Below are 22,652 nucleotides of genomic sequence, written 5' to 3' on the forward strand. Positions count from 1 at the left end.
GTAATATTATATATTTGATGGGTTGGGGTTTTCATAAATACTTTTATTTTGCACATATTATTCAGTAACTACTTTTTCATGTAACAATATGAAAAATTAGATCTCTTTAAAAATATAGTATTTTAACCAATTTGCTGTTAGTCCATTAGGTTGTTTGTTTTTTTTTTTCCTTTAAACTTGCTTCTGCTACAAAACTCAGTTCTGTTGCCCTTATTAGATTCTTAATGGCTGACTGATAGGGAAAAGCACAACATTGGTGTGGAGTAGGATACAAAGAAATGAATCAATACCAAGATAGGCTTGGTAAGTTATACACCAACAAGACTATTTGAAAGATTATTAAATGAGATAAGATTTATAGAGCCTGACACATAGTGAATATTTGAATAGGTAAAGGATAGCTCATAGCCAAATCACAGAAGAACCCAACAAGGAATTGAAAAGCATGTCACCTTAGGAGCAAGAAGAGGGTAGATTAGCTTTCTCTGTGTATCTAACTGCTTCTGTAGCCTCTCTGGACCCTTGTAAGTGATGGTTGAGATGAGAGCTGCAATAGTAATAGTATAGGAACTATGCCCTTTTTATTGGAAGGTGAAGGTGAGATAGTGGTAGCGCCCAGTGACTGCATGTAATAGGTGCAATTCTACATCTTGGACTTTGAAAGTTTTTTAATAAACCAGGATACTTCAGGCTGTATGGTTAGTGACCAAGTATTCATTTCACCTCGGCTGCTTTTTGTAAGATACTGTTGGAATCTGCAGATATGGTATGAAGACAAAAACCTCTGCCTAAGGACTTTGCTGTCCTTCTGCTTCTGAAATCCTTAAAGAAGGACCAGCCCTAATATAAACACAAAGGAAGACTAGAATTTGGGAAGTCCATCTTTGGTTCTTCAGGTTTCCTCAGATCCTCTCCAGTAATATAAAAATGTTTTTCCCATTGGCATTTTTAGGGTACACAACCCTTGTTTCACAAGCAGTGTAATTTTTTCAAAAAAACCTTTCATATTTTTTCTGTCTTGATTCTTTACTCTTAGATTGTTAGTGTTGGAAGGTACCCACTGAGGAACTGTTTAGCTGGTTCAGCCTTATTCTCTCTCAGATAATTAGATAGGTGATGAGACTTACTTAATGTTGTAGTAAGAAAAAGGCAGAAAAAGGCAGTATTACAGCTCAGGTCTCCTGATTCTTAGGCTTGTGTCTTCTTCACTACCTCCTGTTTTTCTGCAAACCCCATGTGAAAAATTTTAGTGTAGAGGCATTGTACACTGTCTTTAAGGTTTCAGGCTCTGAAGCCAGCCAGCCTGCCTTAAAATCACAGATTTTTATTTTGCTAACTGGTAACATTGGTTAAATTACTTAACCTCTCTGTGCCTTGGTTTTCTCAGTTGTAAGATGGAAATAATAATAGGGGGTTGTTGTGAGGTTTAAATGGATTAATACATTTAAAGTGCTTGGAATAGTACCTAGTATGTGGTAAGTGTCCAGAAAGTATTAGCTGTTAATTATTATGTAATTATTATGTTTTTTTATACTTACTCCATCTTGATAGTCCTTACTGTATATTAGGTTGGTGAAAAACTAATGGCCGTTTCAGACCATGAATTTTAAACCATTATAACTAGGCTGAAACACATCTTTATTCATCAAAATAGGAACCATTACAGTTGACACATTTTTGCCAACGAGAAATAAATTTGTTGATTCCTGTACTATAAAAATCTGTACTTTGGGATCTAACAAATTCTTGGAAAGCGTTTTCTGCCTCTTGCTGGTTGTGGAAGCATTCTCCCTGCAAAAAATTCTCGAGATGCTTTAAGAAATGGTGGTTGGTTGACAAGAGATCAGGTGAATATGACGAATGAAGCAAAACTTTGTAGCCTAGTTCTTTGAAGTTTTGAAGCGTTGCTTGTGTGACGTGCAGTCAGATGTTTTGGGGAAGAATTGGACCCGTTCTGTTGACTGTTGTGTTGCAGTTTTCAGTGCATCTCGTCGATTTGCTGAGCATACTTCTCAGGTGTAATGGTTTCGCCAGGATTCAGAAAGGTGTAGTGGATCAGACAGGCAGCAAGGCGCCAAACAGTGACCATGTCCTTTTTTTGGTGCAAGTTTGGCTTTGGGAAGTACCTTGGGCTGCTTTTCAGTCCAACCACTGAGCTAGTCTTTGCTGGTTGTATAAAATCCCCTTTTTGTGACTCATTGCAATCCGATTGGGATATGGTTTGTTGTGTAGAATAACAGAAGACAACACTTCAAAACGATGGTTTTTGAATGTGCAGTCAACTCACGAGGCACCTGGTTATCAAGTTTTTTGACCTTCCCAGTTTGCTTCAAATGCCAAATGATCATAGAATGGCCGACTTTGAGTTCTTTGGCAGCTTCTTGTGTAGTTGTAAGAGGATCAGCTTCAGTGATCCTGTCAGTTGGTCGTTGTCAACTTCTGATGGCTGGCCACTGCACTCCTCATCTTCACGGCTTTTGTCTCCTTTGCAAAACTTCTTGAACCACCTCTGCACTGTACTTCATTAGCAGTTCCTGGGCCAAATGCATTGTTGATGTTTTGATTTGTCTCTGCTGCTTTATGACCCATTTTTTATAAGAAAATCTCTCAGGTTTGCTTTTTGTCTAACATCATTGCCCTAGTCTAAAATAAATACAAAATAAACAGAAGTAATGAGCAATAAGCAAAAAAAAATATAAAGCGAGAAATACACCTTAAATATAACCACATTTATTTAAGAATGTATTCCAATATCAAACAGCAAAGTTCAACAGTGCAAAGCCCCAGTTACTTTTGCACCAACCTAGCAGATTGATACAGTTAATTTTCTCATTTCTGATGTCATATAAATGAGATGTTGTATAAGAAAGTATTAAATATTTTAACATCAGAGATGATTTTTTTTTTACCTCTGGAATAGACTTTGTCTTTTTATGTGTGAACTGTTGTGTGCTTGCTTTACGAAAAAGTAGAACCTTTCTTTGAATGTGTCATTTGATTCTGGTTTTCTTTTTTTCCACAGCAGTACAAGTTCTTACGCTTCAGGAGGTCTCTGCTCTTGCTAGTTAAGCATAGTTGTGTGGAATCACTGTTCCTGCTTAGAAATTTCTGCATTGTGTATTACTTTCTTGGTAAGAATTTCTCCTTTTTGATACAGTGTATGTATTAGCTCACAGCTCAGGAAATGTCAGTTAAAAAGCCGTTCTTAATTGTATTCACATATTTCCTACTGATGCTGGGAAAGATTGAGAGCAAGAGGAGAAGGGGGTGACAGAGGATGAAATGGTTGGATGGCCTCACTGACTCAGTGGAGATGAGTTTGAGCAAACTCAGGGAGATGGTGAAGGACAGGTAAGCCTGGGACATGGTGCAGTTCATGGCATCACAGAGTTGGACACAATTTAGCGACTGAACAACAGTAATTAGTCCAACTGATTGCTTGTTTAGATTAAATGTTTATATTTAGATTGAAACATTCAAAGACTAGTTAGTTGAGAGAATATTGTTAAAGAAAATGTGGCTTATACATGTAATGCAGTAATAGCCTTAAAAAAGGGAACCTTGTCACATGCTACAACATGGGTGAACGTTAAGGACATTATACTAAGTGAAATAAGACAGGCACAAAATGACTACATTATCCCACTTAACGAGGTATCTAAACTAGTCAAACTGTTAGAAACAGAGAGTAGAATAGTGGTTGTCAGGGGCTGGAGGGAGGGGAGAAAGGGGAGTTGTTCAGTGGATAAAGTTGTTCATTTGCTAAGCTGTGTTCAACTTTTTGCAACCCAGTGGACTGTATGTAGCATGCCAGGCTTCCCTCTCCTTCACTGTCTCTGGGAGTTTGCTCAAATGTCCACTGAGTTGGTGATGCCATCCAACCGTCTCATCCAACGTTACCTTCTTTTGCCTTCTGTCTTTCCCAGTATCATGGTCTTTTCCAATGAGTCAGCACTTGACATCAAATGGCCTAAGTTTTGGAGCTTCAGCATCAGCCTCCAATAAATATTCAGGGTTGATTTCCTTTAGAATTAACTGGTTTGATCTCCTTGCTGTCCAAGGGACTCTCCAGAGTCTTCTCCAGCACTGCAGTTCAAATGCATCAGTTCTTTGGTGCTCAGCCTTCTTTCTGGTCCAACTCTCACATCTGTGCATGATTACTGGGAAAACCATAGTTTTGACTATATGGACCTTTGTCTGCAAAGTGATGTCTTTGCTTTTTAATCTAGGTTTTTCTAGGTTTGTCATAGTTTTCCTTCCAAGAAGCAAGCATCTTTTAATTTCATGGCTGTAGTCACTGTCAGCAGTGATTTTGGAATCTAAGAAAATAAAATCTGTCACTGCTTCCACTTTTTCCCCTTCTATTTGCTATGAAGTGATGGGACTGGATACTGTGATCTTAGTGTTTTGAATGTTGACTTTTAAGCCAACTTTTTCACTCTCCTCTTTCACCCTCATCAAGAAGCTCTTTGGTTTCTCTTCACTTTCTGCCATTAGAGTGGTATTATCTGCGTATCTGAAGTTGTTGATATTTCTCCCGGCAATCTTGATTCTACTTGTGGTTTATTCAGCCCAGCATTTTCCATGATGTACTCTGCATAGAAGTTAAATAAGCAGGGTGACAGTGTACAGCCTTGACGTACTCCTTTCCCAATTTGGAACCAGTCTGTTGTTCCATGTAGGGTTCTAAATGTTGCTTCTTGACCCACATACAGGAGGTCAGGAGACAGGTTTCTCAGGAGACAGGTAAGGTGGTCTGGTATTCCCATCTCTTTAAGAATTCTCTATAGTTTGTTGTGATCCACACAGAGGCTTTAGCATTGTCAATGAAGCAGAAGTAGATATTTTTCTGAAATTCCTTTGCTTTCTCTATGATCCAATGAATGTTGGTAACTTGATCTCTGGTTCCTCTGCCTTTTCTAAACCCAGCTTGTACATCTGGAAGTTCTTGATTCATCTGTTATTGAAACCTAACTTGAAGGATTTTGAGCATAACCTTACTAGCATCTGAAATGAGTGCAACCATGTGGTAGTTTGAACATTCTTTGGCATTGCCTTTCTTTGGGATTGAAATGAAAACTGACCTTTTCTAGTCCTGTGACCACTGTTGAGTTTTCCAAATTTGCTGGCATATTGACTGAAGCGCTTTAACAGAATCATCTAGGGATTTAAAATAGCTCAGCTGGAATTCCATCACCTTTACTAGCTTTGTTCAAAGTAAAGCATCCTTAGGTGCATTTGACTTCATACTCCAGGCTGTCTGGCTCTAGGTGAGGGATCACACCATTGTGGTTTTGCGGGTCACACGACTGAGCGACTGAACTGAACTGAACACCTTTTTTGTGTAGTTCTTCTATGTATTCTTGCCACCTCTTCTTAAATCTCTTCTGCTTCTATCAAGTCCTTACCTTTTCTGTTCTTTATCATGCCCATTCTTGCAAGTGTTCCCTTGATATCTGCAGTTTTCCTGAAAAGATCTCTAGTCTTTCCCATTCTGCTGTTTTCTTCTACTACTTTGCATTATTCATTCAAGAAGGTTTTCTTATATCTCCTTGCTCTTCTGTGGAACTCTGCATTTGTTTGGGCATATCTTTCCCTTTCTTCCTTGTTTTTTACTTCTCTTCAATGGATATAGAATTTCAGTTTTACAAGGTAAAACAGATCTGGAGATCTGTTGTATGACAAGGCCCCATATAGTGTTTATAAACTTAAAAATGGTTATGATGATAGATTTTTTTATGATGATAAGTTTCATGTGTTTTTATCTCATAAAAAATGTATTCTTTAAAAAAAGAGAAAATATTATATATCATTTGGTCATTATAATAACATATTCCTTTTTATAACATTTTTGTAACTTGCTGTAAGTTCAGTCCTAAAGAAAATAAACCCTGAGAGTCACTGGAAAGACTGATGCTGAAGCTCCAGTACTTTGGGCCATCTGATGTGAAGAGCCAACTCACTGGGAAAGACCCTGAGTCTGGGAAAGATTGAGGGCAGGGGGAGAAGGGGGCAACAGAGGATGACATGGTTGGACAGCAGTACCAACTCAACGGACAGCGGACATGAGTTTGAGCAAACTCCGGAGATAGTGAAGGACAGGGAAGTCTGGCGTGCCGCAGTTCATGGGGCTGTAAGAGTCGAATATGACTTAGTGACTGAACAACAGTAACTAATATGACAGAAATATCTTGTTGCTCAAGGAATATTATGGGGCTTCACAGGTGGCTCAGTGGTTTAGCATCTGCCTGCCAGTTCAGGAAGGTGCAAGAGATTCTGGTTTGATCCCTGGGTTGGGAAGATTCCCTGGACTAGGAAAGGGCAACCCACTCTAGTATTCTTTTGCCTGGAAAATTCCATGGACAGAGGAGCCTGGTGGGTTGCAAAGAGTTGGACATGACTGAGCAACTGATTATACACACAAATAAATTATAGAATATACTAACGTGAATTTCAAGCACAGAGATGCAGCTTATTTAGTATAATGAACGGTACAAGTTGAATGGAAGACTTTAATGCAAATAGCAACACATTAATGTAAACAAAATCCAGCATTCTAAAATAAATACTCTTTTCAGACTGTTTCTGAACATTTCCTGGTCCTACTTTTTTCTGTGGAATAATTTTATAAAATTGTTCTCTTTGTGTATAGGCCATTCTGTTGTCTGCTGTTAAAATTTTTAGTTAACTATTAAAAGCATGTAGAAAAATGGATTGTTGGCATTTTAATATTAACACTTTATTGTTTTTTTATTAACCTACTGCAGTCAGCCTGGCTGGTACCCTTTGGGCTGACATAGCAGCTGTGTCAGCATAGCCATGGTCAGCTAATTCTTCTGTCATTCCAGTAGTGTTCCATTCAGATTTTATTTTCAGTATTAACACTTTTCCTTTCTTTGTTGCACTTTAGTCTTCTTGTCCAGTTTCCTCTTTCAGTTTTTCGTTTTTGTAAAATGTCATGAGCATTTATCATGGGAGATAAGGAGGCAAGACAACTATATGCTTTGCTGTCTGTGCCGGAACTGAGATGGGACCCATCGCTAACTGCCTTTGAAGAAAAGAAGGTCCAGCTGTTGTCTGTATGTGATTTGTGTGCTACTGAAAAGCTAGAGTACTATATTCAGTTGCATACAGCTGATGCCAGTAACTGAAATTTGAATTGTGTTGTTGAGAGCTGGTGTTATTTAATTAAACTATAGTAACTGAAATATGTATATGTTGGACCTGTGAAAAGCAAGGACTGTCTAGAAATTACTCTCTTTTCCTGCCCATTCCCAATCCAACTCTAGCATTTTGACTGAGGTCTTTGTGTCCACTTGGTCATCTCATCAGTCTCATATTCCAAAGCATAATGGTTTATTTTGTTAATTTTATATGATTATAGCATGGTATTTTTTTTCTTCCCCCTCTCAGGTCATATTCCAAAAGCTTGGATTAGCACTGCCATGGACCTGCAGGTAGATAAGTAAGTGTCACATGAAAAGTCTAATTTTAATTATCTTAATTGTTTCTATCCTTTTAGTTGTTTGCTACTTTCCAGATGTTTTATTTAAATTTAGCCTTTACATGAAAGAAAATTGTATTCAGAGGCTTCCCTGGCAATCCAGTGGTTACGGCTTCATGTTTTCAATGCAGAGGGCATGGGTTCGATCCCTGGTTGGGGAACTAAGATCCCACATGCAGCATGGCCAAAAAAATATTATTGAAAGAATTATATTAATTTTTGAATATATATATATAGTTCACATAATTTAAGTCCCAGCAGTATATAGAAGGGTGTACAGTGACTCTGTTGGACCAGTTTCTAGTCACCCAGTTCCTTTCCCCCAAAATAAGCAGTAATGATTCCTTTTTCGTTAGATATAGCTTTTATATAAGTGGACTTGAGTTCTACAGGCATGCCTCTCTTTCTTCTCTCCTCAATAATCATTCTATGCTATGTTATAGTAGAGAAGCACCATACTGTGGTTTTACTGTTAATTGTGCCTGTGCGGAAACCAGATTTGAGCTGAGTCACGTGGCCAGCTGAAGCTCCTCAGTAGCAGTGCAGTGACAGCACTGGGGCTTTTTGTTCCAGTTGTTTCCACATGCACTTTGCACATAGATAAAGCTTTAATTTTTATTTGGCAAAAAAATACAAACTTCTCTATTACTATTTGTTCTTTTAATTATTGGTTATTCCACCGTGATACTTTTTGTATGATCCTAATTACTACCACTTTAAAAAAAATGACACTTTCATTGTCTTTTTAAAAAATATTTCTTTACTTATTTGACGGTGCCAGGTATTAGTTGTGGCATGTGAGATCTAGCTCCCTGTCCAGGAATCGAACCTGGGCCCCCTGCATTGGGAGCATGGAATCTTAGCCACTGGACCACCAGGGAGGTCCCTTAACTACTACCACTTTTGAGAAGTGAGAATATTGACATTTACGAATATTTGAGATATTATGATTTCTGCACAGTAGATTTCATTTCCTAGCTTGTAAAAGTTTCTTGGTAAAATTTACTTTTGTCTTCTGCTTAATCACTAGATATGAAACCAAATGGGCAGGTTACTTATTATGTTAGCCCAGATTTTAAACTTGGTCAAATAGAAAAAGAATGATATTTGATAGACATGTAACATAATGCTTTTTTTCCTCTTTTCCCTTAAAAAATGTTTTGCTTCTATGGCAGTGTATGGTATTATGGTCTTAACGTTGGCCAGGTCCTCAGTAATGTTTATTTAAAAGCATAAAAAAACATTATTTCCCCCCTTCCCTCTCCCAGCCCCAAGGAGTGTCAAATACTGTGCTGGGCACCCCTAACATAAACTGTTGTAAATCACCTAAAAGCCCTAAGAGGTAGAAGAAGAGATTATGCCACCATATGGATGAGGAAACTGAGGGTAGGTTAGGTCAAATGATTAACAAAATCACAGCATTTACAAATAGCAGAGTCAGAAGTTCCACTCCTGTTTTCACAGTTGCTAAGTGTCTGTTTGTAGAATTATGATGATGTTGCAAATTGAGCTGTTCAAGGTTTTGGTAAGATTGCCTGTGTTCTCTTTATTTAGCATTCTAACAGAGTTTCTTAAATTGATTTAAAAGTAGAGTTTGTTATTTTTAGATAGTACTTTGTGCCCTTAACTATTATGAAACTGTTTATGCATATACAGATAGAGTTGAAATCTGGTCCAGGAGAGGTGCTAATCTTGTTGAATGGTTTTTAAGTATCAGGCTGCAAAACAACAATACTAAATTGTACCCAGCCTCTTGGGGAGTCTTCCTCTGTCATAGAAAATGACACTGAGGATTTGAAATGCAAGAAACTGAGAGCTAGTTTAGGCCTGCTCTTCCCTCAAGGCTCCCTTGTGCACTTTGTAAGAAAGTATTAGTGAGAGAACTGTATGGAGTACAAAAGAGGAGGAGTTTGTCACCATTACTGTTTAGAAATAGGATTTGCTTCTCAGCCTGGGGTCCCAGGTCTCTTAAATGCTTAGACTGTAGTCTTCCCATAGGATTAAATAGTGATTTCTGTTTTCTTTCGTAGGCAGTTTCATAGGCCTCTTGACACCGTGAGTGGCCTCTTGAATCTCCCGTTGCTCTACCACGTCTGGCTGTGTGGTGTCTTTGTCCTGATGACCTGGTACATCTCATGGCTGCTCTTCAGAATCTATGCCACAGAGGTCAGTGCTGAGTTTCTGTCGGTGCTTCTCTGTCCTGAAGCGCAGAGGTTTATTTTTGGTAGCATACTCATCAGCATGCTGTTGTGCCCAAAGCCATTTTGCGAAGTTGGGTTTTGGTTTTTTCCTGAGACTTCACAAAAAATGTGTCAGTTATAACCATCATTTAATTATAGTGTTTTTTGTTTTTGTTTTTTCCTGAGGAAAAGTATTAGTATTTATAATGTTAGAAAACTAAACTGAAAGAACAGTTGGTTAAACTTGCTATGAGTTATCTCTAGTGTAATTCTCTTTGGAAAGTTTCCATTTCTCTATTGAGTGTATACTAGATTGGCCTGCATTTTAATTAATTTTATATGCTATTGATATAGGTACTATTAAAATATTTAAATATAAGGCAATAAAAATACATATTCTTTGAAGGACATTTTAGAATTTATATTGAAGAAATGATTTTAAATGAATAGGAATAGCATTGTCTTCATCATTCAAATGTTCGTCTTAGAAAATTAGTCTTTTTGTTTTATTTTACGATTGCTGTAGATTTGTATCCTTCAGTGGCTTCAGAGAATTTTTGTTTCTTAAATTTGTTTCTATTATTGGAAGCCAGGGATCCAGTAGTTTTGGGAAAGTAACATTTTAGAAGGTAGTATATTTGAGTATATATAATTCTAATGCTGGCTGTTTTTGTAAGGAACACTAAAGATGTTAACTTTGGTGTCTTGTCTTCTTTATAATGAATTCCAAATAGTGCTAAATATACTGAATGTCATTAGTGCTAATAATGTAATTTGTCATGAAAACAAGACATTGCATAGTCTTTATATTTAATTATATTTGATAGGCTCATCTGTTCCCTGTTCAACCACCATTTTCAGAAGACTCAGATGAATGCCTCCCAAAAGTTTTAAACAGCAATCCTCCCCTCATCATAAAGGTACCAGAGCTATGCATTTTGTGTCTTTACACAGTCATCTCTAACTTATCTTACAGAATGATCTTCGTATTTAACATATTTATATTTTTTGAAGGTCTAGAATATTCTAATACTGTAAAAAGTATTGTAAAAATCACCTACATGCTACATTGAATGTTATTACTTTTTCCAACTTCCATTCCAGGTGACTAAAATGCAAATATATATTGCAATGTATGCGTATAAGCTAGACTATTTCTATGTTTAGGAGAGATAGAAAAATATTTCAAGTATGAAATATAATGATATGCAACAATATACATTGGTTTTTCACAAATTCTTCATGGTAGCAAAACAAAACACTTTTTTTTAGTCACTGGATTAGGAAATATCTTCACTCACATAGTATTATTGACTATTATGATCAAAGAAAGTTTATTATGATCCAACAGAGTACATAGTTAATGAACTGTCTTAAAGTTTGGATAATGATAAAACAAATTTTAATCAAAAGTCTAAAGAATTTGTAACATGTTTCTAAATCAACCTAAGTGAGAATAAATTATTTTGATTTTGAAATTTTAAAGTAGAACTATAATATATGTGATTTTGTTAAGAGTTCATAGTACTTAAAAAAGAATTAAAGTAGAACCTAGAGTTTGGATTATACTCTAGAAAACTTGTAAACTAATAAGAAAACGACCCACTGAGGTTCTAATTACCCTTAAATATCAATTATGCTTAGTTTATTAGATAAACAAAAATATCAGATACTCATTTGGTTATTTAACAGATCTGTAATTATTGGGCATATGTCGGCCACTGCTACTTGCTTAGGGTATAATGATGAATAAGACAAGGCACAACCTAATGGATAAGGCAGATACACAAAATAATGAAAATTTACTGTGGTAAGTGCAACGGGAACCACTTACTCTGCTTGGGACCCAGACAGGAAACCTTCACGAAAGGGGTGGTGTCTTGAATGATGAGTGAAGTGGTTTGTCAGGGAACAAAATGAAGATCTATCATAAAAAAGCACAGAGTATGTTGTGTATCTACTGTGTGCTGGGTACTACCTTTGGATATGGTAGTGAGCAAGGTATTGTCCCTGCCTCACAGCTTAGTGGCTGGTACCAGGTGAGACAAGTAAGTAGGCACTTAATATAAGCTACAGTAAGCACAGCAGGTGAGAGCTGTGTGAGTATGTTTTCGTCAGGGAGGCCAGGGAAGTTCCAGGAGGAAGTGATGTTTATGTTTCCCACCACAAGGTGGAAAGGAACACAGTTCCTTTCTGTAATTCCTTGGTAGCTGGAGCCCATAGTGACTAAGGTAGCCTACGGAGGGTAGAGGCAGGAAAGTGAAAGTCTTGAAGGAAAAGTTATGATTCTGCAAAGTCTTCCCTTCATGAAAAATCTCAGCTGATTTCCCCTTAGATATGTAGTGTTGAGCCCCATTCATAAATAAGATTTTATATAGAGGATAAAAATTTAAATAATGTGTATTTTCTTTCCTTTCAGTATTTGGCCCTGCAGGACCTGATGTTGCTTTCTCAATATTCTCCTTCACGAAGACAAGAAGTTTTTAGCCTTAGCCAACCAGGTATTGCTAAAAGTAATAGACCTAATAGGAATTGAGTATGTGTGTGCAGAAAGCAATCTACTTTAAATTTTTGGTGAGTGAGATGTATTTATTAAAACATCACACATCAGTGAGTCTGTTAAAGTATCGATTTGAATCTTATACAGCTAAGTGTTCACATTGTTGTGGTTAAAAATTATGTTTCTAGGCAAAGTATTTTTCAACTTTTATGTTATTTCTTTCAGCCCCCATCTTCCCTTCACCTAAAGATCTTGTGAGGTAGGCTGACAGTTTTAGAGCAGAAAGGCACAGTTTAAGAATCCCAGAAGTTTTAATGCTACAGAGTTTCTTAAAAATCAAGTGGTCTGATTCTCTCATGGAGGACTTAAGTCTCAAGAGAGATTAAGTGGCTTAATAAAGTTAATGTCAAGAGTTGGAATTAAGAAATTCTGTCGCTTGACTCTTAAGTGCAGAGCTCCCTATTCCGGCGATGCTACTTTGCCTCCCTGTAAAAAGGAGTGTGAAAAGGAACTAGATTCGATGGTGATCCGTCCAAGGAGGCTCTTGGCAACTCTGGAACTCTTCTCCATTGTTACTTGCCAAGCTCCTCAAGGTTGCAGCTGTGCCAAGTAATGCTCCGCCTAGTTCTTAGAAGAAAGCCTTCCAGCCTAGCACCAGTGGGGACAGAACCAGGTGGCTTTATCTCTCTCTAATAAGCGCTTCATTATTTGGCCAAACTTGTCAATTCCCACATTATAAAATAAACCTATAGTTACATGCTACATGGTAATATAATCCAGTTATATAAAAATATAAATGGATCAGCACCCCTCTCCTTTTGTGGTGTTCAGTCGCCAAGTCATATCCGACTGTCTGCCACCCCGTGAACTGCAGCATGTCAGGCTTGTCTATCCTTCACTACCTCCCTGAGTTTGCTCAAACTCATGTCCTTTGAGTTGGTGATGCCATCTAACCGTCTCATCCTCTGTGGCCCCCTTCTCCTTTTGCCCTCAATCTTTCCCAGTATGAAAAAAAATCCACTGCTGGTGCTATGAAAATTAACTGTAGCAATTCTTTTCTAGTAGGCTTAGGTTTACTTAAGAATTCCCTATACACTAAGTGTTTTCACCAGATATTCAAGTAAACTGTAACAAGGTGGCCTGTTCTCTGCCAAAGGACATATTATTAACTGGGCAGAGAAATAGAGATCAGATTTATGGTTACCAGAGGTGAAGGATAGAGGAGAGAGAATTAGATGACGGCAATCAAAAAGCACAAACTCTCAGTTATAAGATAAATAAGTACTAGGGATGTATGTGCAATAGGATAAATATATTAACACTGCTGTATATTATATATGAAAGATATTGAGTATAAATCCTGAGTTTTCATCACAAGGAAAATCATTTTCTATTTGTTTAATTTGTATCTGTCAGAGATGATTGATGTTCGCTAAACTTACTGACCTGCCTCTTGAGAAATCTGTATGCAGGCCAGGAAGCAACAGTTAGAACTGGACATGGAACAACAGAGTGGTTCCAAATAGGAAAAGGAGTACGTCAAGGCTGTATATTGCCACCCTGCTTATTTAACTTCTATGCAGAGTACATCATGAGAAACGCTGGACTGGAAGAAACACAAGCTGGAATCAAGATTGCCGGGAGAAATATCAATAACCTCAGATATGCAGATGACACCACCCTTATGGCAGAAAGTGAAGAGGAACTAAAAAGCCTCTTGATGAAAGTAAAAGTGAAAAACTTGGCTTAAAGCTCAACATTCAGAAAACGAAGATCATGGCATCCAGTCCCATCACTTCATGGGAAATAGATGGGGAAACAGTGGAAACAGTGTCAGACTTTATTTTTCTGGGCTCCAAAATCACTGCAGATGGTGACTGCAGCCATGAAATTAAAAGACGCTTACTCCTTGGAAGAAAAGTTATGACCAACCTAAATAGTATATTCAAAAGCAGAGACATTACTTTGTTGACTAAGGTCCATCTAGTCAAGGCTGTGGTTTTTCCAGTGGTCATGTGAAGAAGGCTGAGCGCCAAAGAATTGATGCTTTTGAACTGTGGTGCTGGAGAAGACTCTTGAGAGTCCCTTGGACTGCACGGAGATCCAACCAGTCCATTCTGAAGGAGATCAACCCTGGGATTTCTTTGGAAGGAATGATGCTAAAGCTGAAACTCCAGTACTTTGGCCACCTCATGGGAAGAGTTGACTCATTGGAAAAGACTCTGATGCTGTGGGGGATTGGGGGCAGGAGAAGAAGGGGACGACAGAGGATGAGATGGCTGGATGGCATCACTGACTCGATGGACGTGAGTCTGAGTGAACTCCGGGAGTTGGTGATGGACAGGGAGGCCTGGCGTGCTGCGATTCATGGGGTCGCAAAGAGTCGGACACATATGAGTGACTGGACTGAACTGAACTGAAACTTACTGTGATTACCATTTCATGATGTATGGAAATCAAATCATTAGGCTGTATATACCTTAAACCTGATACAGTGCTGTGTGTCAATTATGTCTCAAAACTGGAAGAAAAAAATGTAATTGGACCATGAAATAGTTCCTTTGTGGTCCTAAGTTACAGCAGAATAAAACATCCTGGGGCCTATTGTTGAAGTATTGTGTTTGTTTTCAGGTTAAGTGGTATTTCTCTTTTGAGCTGTAAATAGAGGGAGAGATTTAAGGACGGACCTAAGCGCAGAGAGAATGATTTATTTGGCACCCAGGATGGAGAAACCAGTTTTCAGTGGATTCCTCTGCTGTTCTGAACACAGTGAAGCACAATTGGTTTTTACATGACAGCTGTAGGAGATAGAGGTTTTAGAAATCAAAAGATAGAAAGGAATTCTATCACAGTAGTTTAGATTAGTAGGATAGCAGATTCATAAACCCTCTAAGGATAAAGTATGATCACTATCAAATAATGTGTCACTTCTGTAGATACAATAGCAGATAGGGGCTCTTTTGCAAATGAAAATGTAGGGAAGCACAGTAGGCCAGCCACAGCAGTTTAGAGGTCACGGGGGCCATGGGGTGCATCTCATTAGACATGGTCAGTGCCTTAGTCTTTGGTCTGTTCAGTATTGCTAGTGAAGTAACCTGGGTCTGTTTCACTCAAATCGTGCTCCTGTGTTTGGCTTTATTTTGGCAATCAATTTGAGAGTTTTGTTGTTGTTTTTTTTTAATGGTAAAATAGCAAATTTTGTTTTGTAGACTTAAGAAAATTATTTCACCCAAATATTTATGGAATTTCTGTTACTAGATGGCTTGAGTATAAATATTGGCTTAATAGTAGAAAAGTAGGCCTTTTCATGCAAAGTGTAGTAAGCATGTCTCATTGATATTTCTCCCCATTTTGAGAGGATACTATAAGATTATCTTTATTTTAAAAGCTGGTATTTTTGGACCTCTTAGGTGGACATCCCCACAATTGGACAGCTATTTCAAGAGAGTGTTTGAATCTTTTAAATGATATGACTCAGAAACTTGTGCTCTACCAAGAAGCTGCTGCTACGAATGGGAGAGTGATGTCTTCATCGTACCCAGCGGAACCTAAGAAATCGAATTCTCCAGGTAACTCCTTACACTCCTAAGAGAGGGGAAAGCACTTACATTCTGTTTCCTAAGAAAGATAACAGTAGTTAATCTAAGGATTAAATTGTATGTAAGTGTGAAGTATATATTTGTAGGCAGAATTGATCCAATATATGGGATATTGTACTGAACCAAGAAGGCAGCCTGAGTATCATTGTAGATTGAAAAAATTAAGTTCATTGTGGTGGTAGTGTTAAAAAGGCTAACACATGTTGATCATTAACCAGAAGACTTCAGTTTAGCCTGCTGCTGCTGCTGCTAAGTCGCTTCAGTTGTGTCCGACTCTGTGCGACCCCATAGACAGCAGCCCACTAGGCTCCCCCGTCCCTGGGATTCTCCAGGCAAGAACACTGGAGTGGGTTGCTATTTCCTTCTCCAATGCATGAAAGTGAAAAGTGAAAGGGAAGTTGCTCAGTCATGTCTGATCCTCAGTGATCCCAGGGACTGCAGCCTACCAGGCTTCTCCATCCATGGGATTTTCCAGGCAAGAGTACTGGAGTAGGGTGCCATTGCCTTCTCCCAGAGCCAAGTGAATCTTTACAAGTAGTAGTGGATGCTGTTCTGATTGCAGTATCCCAGAGGTAAAAAATTGCTGGAGTGCCAGAGAGAAGTAACTGAAGTGACTCAGTGATTTAGGGATGGGGGTGTCACATTCATTGTTTTAAGGTAGCTAAATGTTCGAAAGATGAAAGCTGAGAGGAAGAAGTAGAGGTGGAGGAACCTATGCTATTTTACGAAACACCTTTAGTAGGTGATACTTAGGAATGTAAGACTGAGAAAAAGACTTAATGTTCTGATGCCTTGGGAGCCAGGCACTTAAAGAAAATGGGCAGAACTAGCTGGGTGAGGACCATGGTAAACTTGGGGGCATAAGCTTCATCTGAAACGGAAAACTATGGGTTAGCTTTGATCCATGGTTCCCATGTGAGAATTTGGGCCCAGTATCTGAACTTCTGATACTGGAGGTTTGTAACATTGTACAGGAGGCAGTTATCAAAACCATCCCCAAGAAGAAGAAATGCAAAAATGCAAAATGATTGTCTAAGGAGGCCTTACAAATAACTGAGAAAAAAAGAGAAACAAAAGGCAAAGGAGAAAAGGAAAGATATACCCATCTGAATGCAGAGTTCCACAGAACAGTAAAGAGAGGTAAGAAAACTTTCCTAAGTTAACAGTGCAAAGGAATACAGGAAAACAGTAGAATGTGAAAGACTAGAGATCTCTTCAGGAAAATTGCAGATATCAAGGGAACATTTCATGCAAGGATGGGCATGATAAAAGACAGAAGCGGTATGGACCTAACAGAAGCAAAGATATTAAGACAAGGGGGCAAGAATATACAGAAGAACTATACAAAAAAATCTTAACAGCCCAGATAACCGTGATGGTGTAATTACTCATCTAGAGCCAGATACCCTGGAGTACAAAGTCAAGTGGGCCTTAGGAAACATCACTATGAACAAAGCTAGTGGAGGTGATGGAATTCCAGCTGAGCTGTTTCAAATCCTAAGAGAATATGCTGTGAAAGTGCTGCACTCAATATGCCAGCAAATTTGGAAAACTCAGCAGTGGCCACAGGACTGGAAAAAGTCAGTTTTCATTCCAGTCCCAAAGAAAGAATGCCAGAGAATGTTCAAACTATTGCACAGTTGCACTCATTTCACATTTTAGCAAGGTAATACTCAAGATCCTTCAAGCTAGGCTTTAACAGTATGTGAATCAAGAACTTCCAGATAAACAAGTTGGGTTTAGAAAAGGCAGAGGAACCAGAGATCAAATTGCCAAGATCTGCTGGATCACAGAAAAAGCGTGAGAATTCCAGAAAAACATATACTTCTGCTTCAGTGACTATTCTAAAGCCTTTGACTGTGTGGATCACAACAAACTGTGGAAAATTCTTAAAGAGCTGGGAATACCAGACCACCTTACCTGTCTCCTGAGAAATCTGGATGTGGGTCAAGAAGCAGCAGTTAGAACCAAGAACAACAGACTGGTTCCAAATTGGGAAAGGAGTATGTCAAAGCTGTATATTGTCACCCTGCTTATTTAACTTATATGCAGAGTATATCATGTGAAATGCCAGTCTGGATAAAGCACAAGCTGGAATCAAGATTGCCAGGAGAAATATCAATAACCTCAGATATGCTGATGACACCACCCTTATGGCAGAAAGTGAAGAGGAACTAAAAAGCCTCTTGATGAAGGTGAAAGAGGAGAGTGAAAAAGCTGGCTTAAAACTCAACATTCAAAAAACTAAGATCATGGCATCCAGTCCTATCAGTTCAGTTCAATTCAGTCACTCAGTCATGTCCGACTCTTGGCGACCCTGTGGATTGCAGCACGCCAGGCCTCCCTGTCCATCACCGTCTCCCGCTTAATGGCAAATAGATGGGGACACAATGGTAACAATGACAGACTTTATTTTCTTGGGCTCCAGAATCACTGCAGATAGTGACTGTAGCCATAAAGTTAAAAGACACTTGCTCCTTGGAAGAAAAGCTATGACAAACATAGCATGTTAAAAAGCAGAAATATCACTTTGCCGACAAAGGTCCTTATAGTCAAAGCTATGGTTTTTCCAGTAGTTGTGTATAGATGTGAGAGTTGAACCATAAAGAAGGCTGAGCACTGAAGAATTGATGCTTTCAAACTGTGATGTTGGAGAAGAGTCTTGAGAGTCCCTTAGACAGCATGGAGATCAAACCAGTCAGTCCTAAAGGAAATTAATCCTGAATATTCATTGGAAGGACTGATGCTGAAGCTCCAATACTTTGGCCAGCTGATTTGAAGAGCCGACTCATTGGAAAAGACGCTGATGCTGGGAAAGATTGAAGACAGGAGGAGAGGGGGACAACAGAGGATGAGATGGTTGGATGGTATCACCGACTCGATGGTCATGTGTTTGAGCAAACTCTGGGAGATGGTGATGGGCAGGGAAGCCTGGTGTACTGCAGTCCATGGGGCAAAGAGTAGGACTGAGTGACTGAACAACAACAATCTGAACTTCTGGTCTTTTTCTTTTTTTCTTTTAAAGAGATAGCTGAAGAAGTTTTGGGGGAAATCTATCACTTTTTAAACATTGACAACTAATCTTGATATGTAAAAAAATCACTATATGGGCCAAAGGAAACATATCTCTGACTTTGATTTCATTATTCTGCTGACTTTATAGACCATAAACAAAAGAGATTGCAGAAGAAAAGTGATTTAGATAAGTTCATGAATGTCACGTTTTAAAAGATTCTACTGTGTTTCAGATGTTGTCAACATTCAGATTAGCATTTATTTATTCAACAAGTATTCACTGAATGACTGCCACGTACCAAGCACTACCAGAGAGTCAAAGATGCAGAAACATTCTTGGGCCTGACCTTTTAGTGGGAGGCACACAAACGATGACAAGACAGTGTAACTATTAAAAGGAAGTCTGAAGGAGTAGGGTGATGCTTGATAATGAAAGGAGGAGTTTAAAGTTGGTCCTGAAAGATGTGGAGCCATTAGAGGATTTGAATAGTTATAGTTTCATTAAATTAGCATTTTAGAAAGATCATTGTAATTCTGAGGTGGGGGGGTCCTGGGGCTGAGCAAATATGGATTAGTCATTTCTTTAAATGGTTGTCATATCCTATCAGTCAGAATTTGCCTTTATTTTGAGGAATAATTACAAAACTTAAAAGCACTGATCTTGGAACTTCCGTGGTGGTCTGGTGACTAGGACTGCGCTCCTAATTCAGGGGACCTGGGTTCAATCCCTGGTTGGGGAAGTAGATCCCACATGCTGCAGTGAAGATCAAAGATCCTGAGTGTGGGAGCTAAGACTTGGCGAAGTCAAATAAATAAATAGAATTTAAAAAAATATATTAAAAACCAAAAAACCCCACCAGTTTTAATTTTTAAATTGATTCTTTAGCTATTTCTTATTGTCATTTACTCTTAAAAAGTCATGTAGTAAAAATTTGGTTCTTATAAATGTTTAGTGTCTTATGCCAGTTTTATTAAAAAGATAGAATACTAGTATAATTTATTGTCTTTGTGCTTCGTGCTGGAGTGGCAGAAAGATATTATTGTATCTGTATAATTGGTATAAGAGACTGTATAATTGGTAGAGTTATAAGATAATTTTTGAAGAAGCTGTTTACAGAACAGATGTGTAGATACCTGGACAAGTTAATCACTGGTGTGACTTTTGTTAACTTTAAAGAACTCTGCGGAAAATGAGATAAGGTTAGTGCTCTGTACATTTTCACACTATAGATTTGATTTAGCCAAGTAATGGTTACAGTGAGAATATACAGTAACCCAGGGCATATACTAATGCAATAAAGTTGTTGCCATTTAAAAATAAAATATAAAATATAAATTCGTTCAGTGCAGCTTAGAGTTGGAGAAATTGACCTTGAAGATGAAGATATCTGTTTAGGGTAAAAAACTGAGAGAGGCTGAACCAGTCTGACAGAAAAAGATGTATAAAGCTCCTTAAGTGGTCACCAAGTTGCAGTAGTAAAATCTGGGTGTTGAAATTGTAAACCTAGGTGGAAACAATCTACTGAGTCTTGGTTAAATGAGTTAAACAAAGAATTGAGATGTGTAAAATTTGAGAGCCTCCTCTCTGGCCTACTTCGATCATATTGCCTCTTCTCAGCACTGGATCTGTTCTTTTACAGAAGAAACTGCATTTCAGACCCCCAAATCTAGCCAGATGCCTCGGACTTCAATGCCATCATTAATTAAGACATCACTGTTCTCCTCAAAGTTATCTACACCTGATGTTGCAAGTCCCCTGGCCACCCCATTTGGCTCTAGTGTAGTGAACCGGATGGCTGGAATTTTTGATGTAAACACAAGCTATGGGTCATCTCAAAGTCCTCAGCTCACAAGAAGAGGGCCAAGATTATGGACTTCAGCTTCTGGTGAGGACCGTTTATTTTCTAAAATTTGAAATGTCATAGCTGCAGAGAATCATACAGCCTAAGTTTTTGCCTTCTTGATTCTTTTTTTTTTTTGTAGATCAGCAAATGACTGAATTTTCTAACCCTTCTCCATCTACCTCTGTTAGTGCTGAGGGTAAGACAGTGAGACAGCCCAGTGTGATTTACTCATGGATCCAGAATAAACGTGAACAGGTAGGATGATATGGGCATAGGATTTATATTTACATATAGCATTGAGAACATCAAGGATCTCACATAAGTAAGCCGTCAGGAATAAATAGAACTTTGGGGATGCTGCATATATTAAATTGACCCATATGAAGTTGTTAGTATTTGGTTTTGAGTTATACAAATTACAAGTTCATATGGGTTAACCTAATGCAGTCAATGCCTTTGATCTATGAATTTTTTCATTTAAGAGGTATTTATTGATTTCTTCATATACACTGGGTGTGTTTTTAGATACTGGGAAAACAGCAAACAAAAGTCCCTGACTGTATGTTTACATTGCTGGGAGAAATATCAATAACCGCAGATATGCAGACGATACCACCCTTATGGCAGAAAGTGAAGAGGAACTAAAAAGCTTCTTGATGAAAGTGAAGGAGGAGAGTGAAAAACTTGGCTTAAAGCTCAACATTCAGAAAACGAAGATCATGGCATCTGGTCCCATCACTTCATGGGAAATAGATGGGGAAACAGTGGGAACAGTGTCAGACTTTATTTTTCTGGGCTCCAAAATCACTGCAGATGGTGATTGCAGCCATGAAATTAAAAGATGCTTACTCTTTGGAAGGAAAGATGACCAACCTAGATAGCATATTGAAAAGCAGAGATATCGCTTTGCCAACAAAGGTCCGCCTAGTCAAGGCTATGGTTTTTCCAGTGGTCATGTATGGTTGTGAGAGTTGGACTGTGAAGAAGGCTGAGCGCTGAAGAATTGATGCTTTTGAACTGTGGTGTTGGAGGAGACTCTTGAGAGTCCCTTGGACTGCAAGGAGATCCAACCAGTCCATCCTAACGGAGATCAGTCCTGGGTGTTCATTGGAAGGACTGATGCTGAAGCTGAAACTGCAATACTTCGGCCACCTCATGCGAAGAGTTGACTCATTGGAAAAGACCCTGATGCTGGGAGGGATTGGGGGCAGGAGGAGAAGGGGACGACAGAGGATGAGATGGCTGGATGGCATCACCGACTCAATGGACATGGGTTTTGGTAGACTCCGGGAGTTGGTGATGGACAGGGAGGCCTGGCATGCTGCGATTCATGGGATCGCAAAGAGCTGGACACGACTGAGCAACTGAATGAACTGAACTGAGGGCAGATAGCTGAGCAAGCACGTGTATTATAGTTCTGCGTGGTGAGATGAGGTAGCAGGCACCTGGAACAGCTTGTCAGGCTCATTAGCTGTTTTAAAGACTGAAATTTTCCCTGAATGACATGGATGACTACTGCATGGTTTTACCCACAAGAATGACATGATGTAACCTTACATTTTGAAAGTACTGCTGTGTTGAGACTAGATCCTCGGGGCAGGAGTGGAAGCAGAGAGACAGTAGTAGAGCTGTTAGAGTAATCTGGTGACCTGATAACGGTATCTGGATGATGGTATCTATGACCTGAGTGATGGTGATGGAGGCTGTAAAATGTGATCAAAGTCGGGGTGTATTTTGAAGATAGGTATGATAGGATTTGCTTATGGTTTAGTTGTGGTGTGAAAGAATCAGTGTTGATTCTGAAGCTTTGGCCCGAGGATCTGAAACAATGTGGTTGCAGTTTATTGAGTTGCAACTTTCTGATGATTCTGGAAAAGAGATTTGATAGAGACGAGGTAGGGAATCATGAGTCTGATTTTAGACATAGCAATTTTGAGATACTAGACAATCCAGTGAAAATACTGAATAAGATATTAGACATGTATCTGGAGTCTAGGGAAAGTCCAGGTT

At 38.7% G+C, this 22,652-nt stretch overlaps 1 protein-coding gene across 1 annotated transcript in view; it reads left to right on the forward strand.

The window, feature by feature from the left end:
- Window positions 1-22,652, forward strand: part of NDC1 (NDC1 transmembrane nucleoporin) — a 56,534-nt gene that overhangs the window by 11,545 nt on the left and 22,337 nt on the right. The window contains exons 6-13 of the mRNA XM_052637501.1: window positions 3,023-3,131; window positions 7,414-7,465; window positions 9,535-9,670; window positions 10,512-10,604; window positions 12,104-12,185; window positions 15,595-15,753; window positions 20,439-20,684; window positions 20,782-20,897. Coding sequence (XP_052493461.1) covers window positions 3,023-3,131; window positions 7,414-7,465; window positions 9,535-9,670; window positions 10,512-10,604; window positions 12,104-12,185; window positions 15,595-15,753; window positions 20,439-20,684; window positions 20,782-20,897 — 993 coding nt within the window. The remainder of the gene's footprint in view (window positions 1-3,022; window positions 3,132-7,413; window positions 7,466-9,534; window positions 9,671-10,511; window positions 10,605-12,103; window positions 12,186-15,594; window positions 15,754-20,438; window positions 20,685-20,781; window positions 20,898-22,652) is intronic.

This window comes from Budorcas taxicolor, chromosome 3, assembly GCF_023091745.1.
Source record: "Budorcas taxicolor isolate Tak-1 chromosome 3, Takin1.1, whole genome shotgun sequence".
Taxonomy (NCBI): domain Eukaryota; kingdom Metazoa; phylum Chordata; class Mammalia; order Artiodactyla; family Bovidae; genus Budorcas; species Budorcas taxicolor.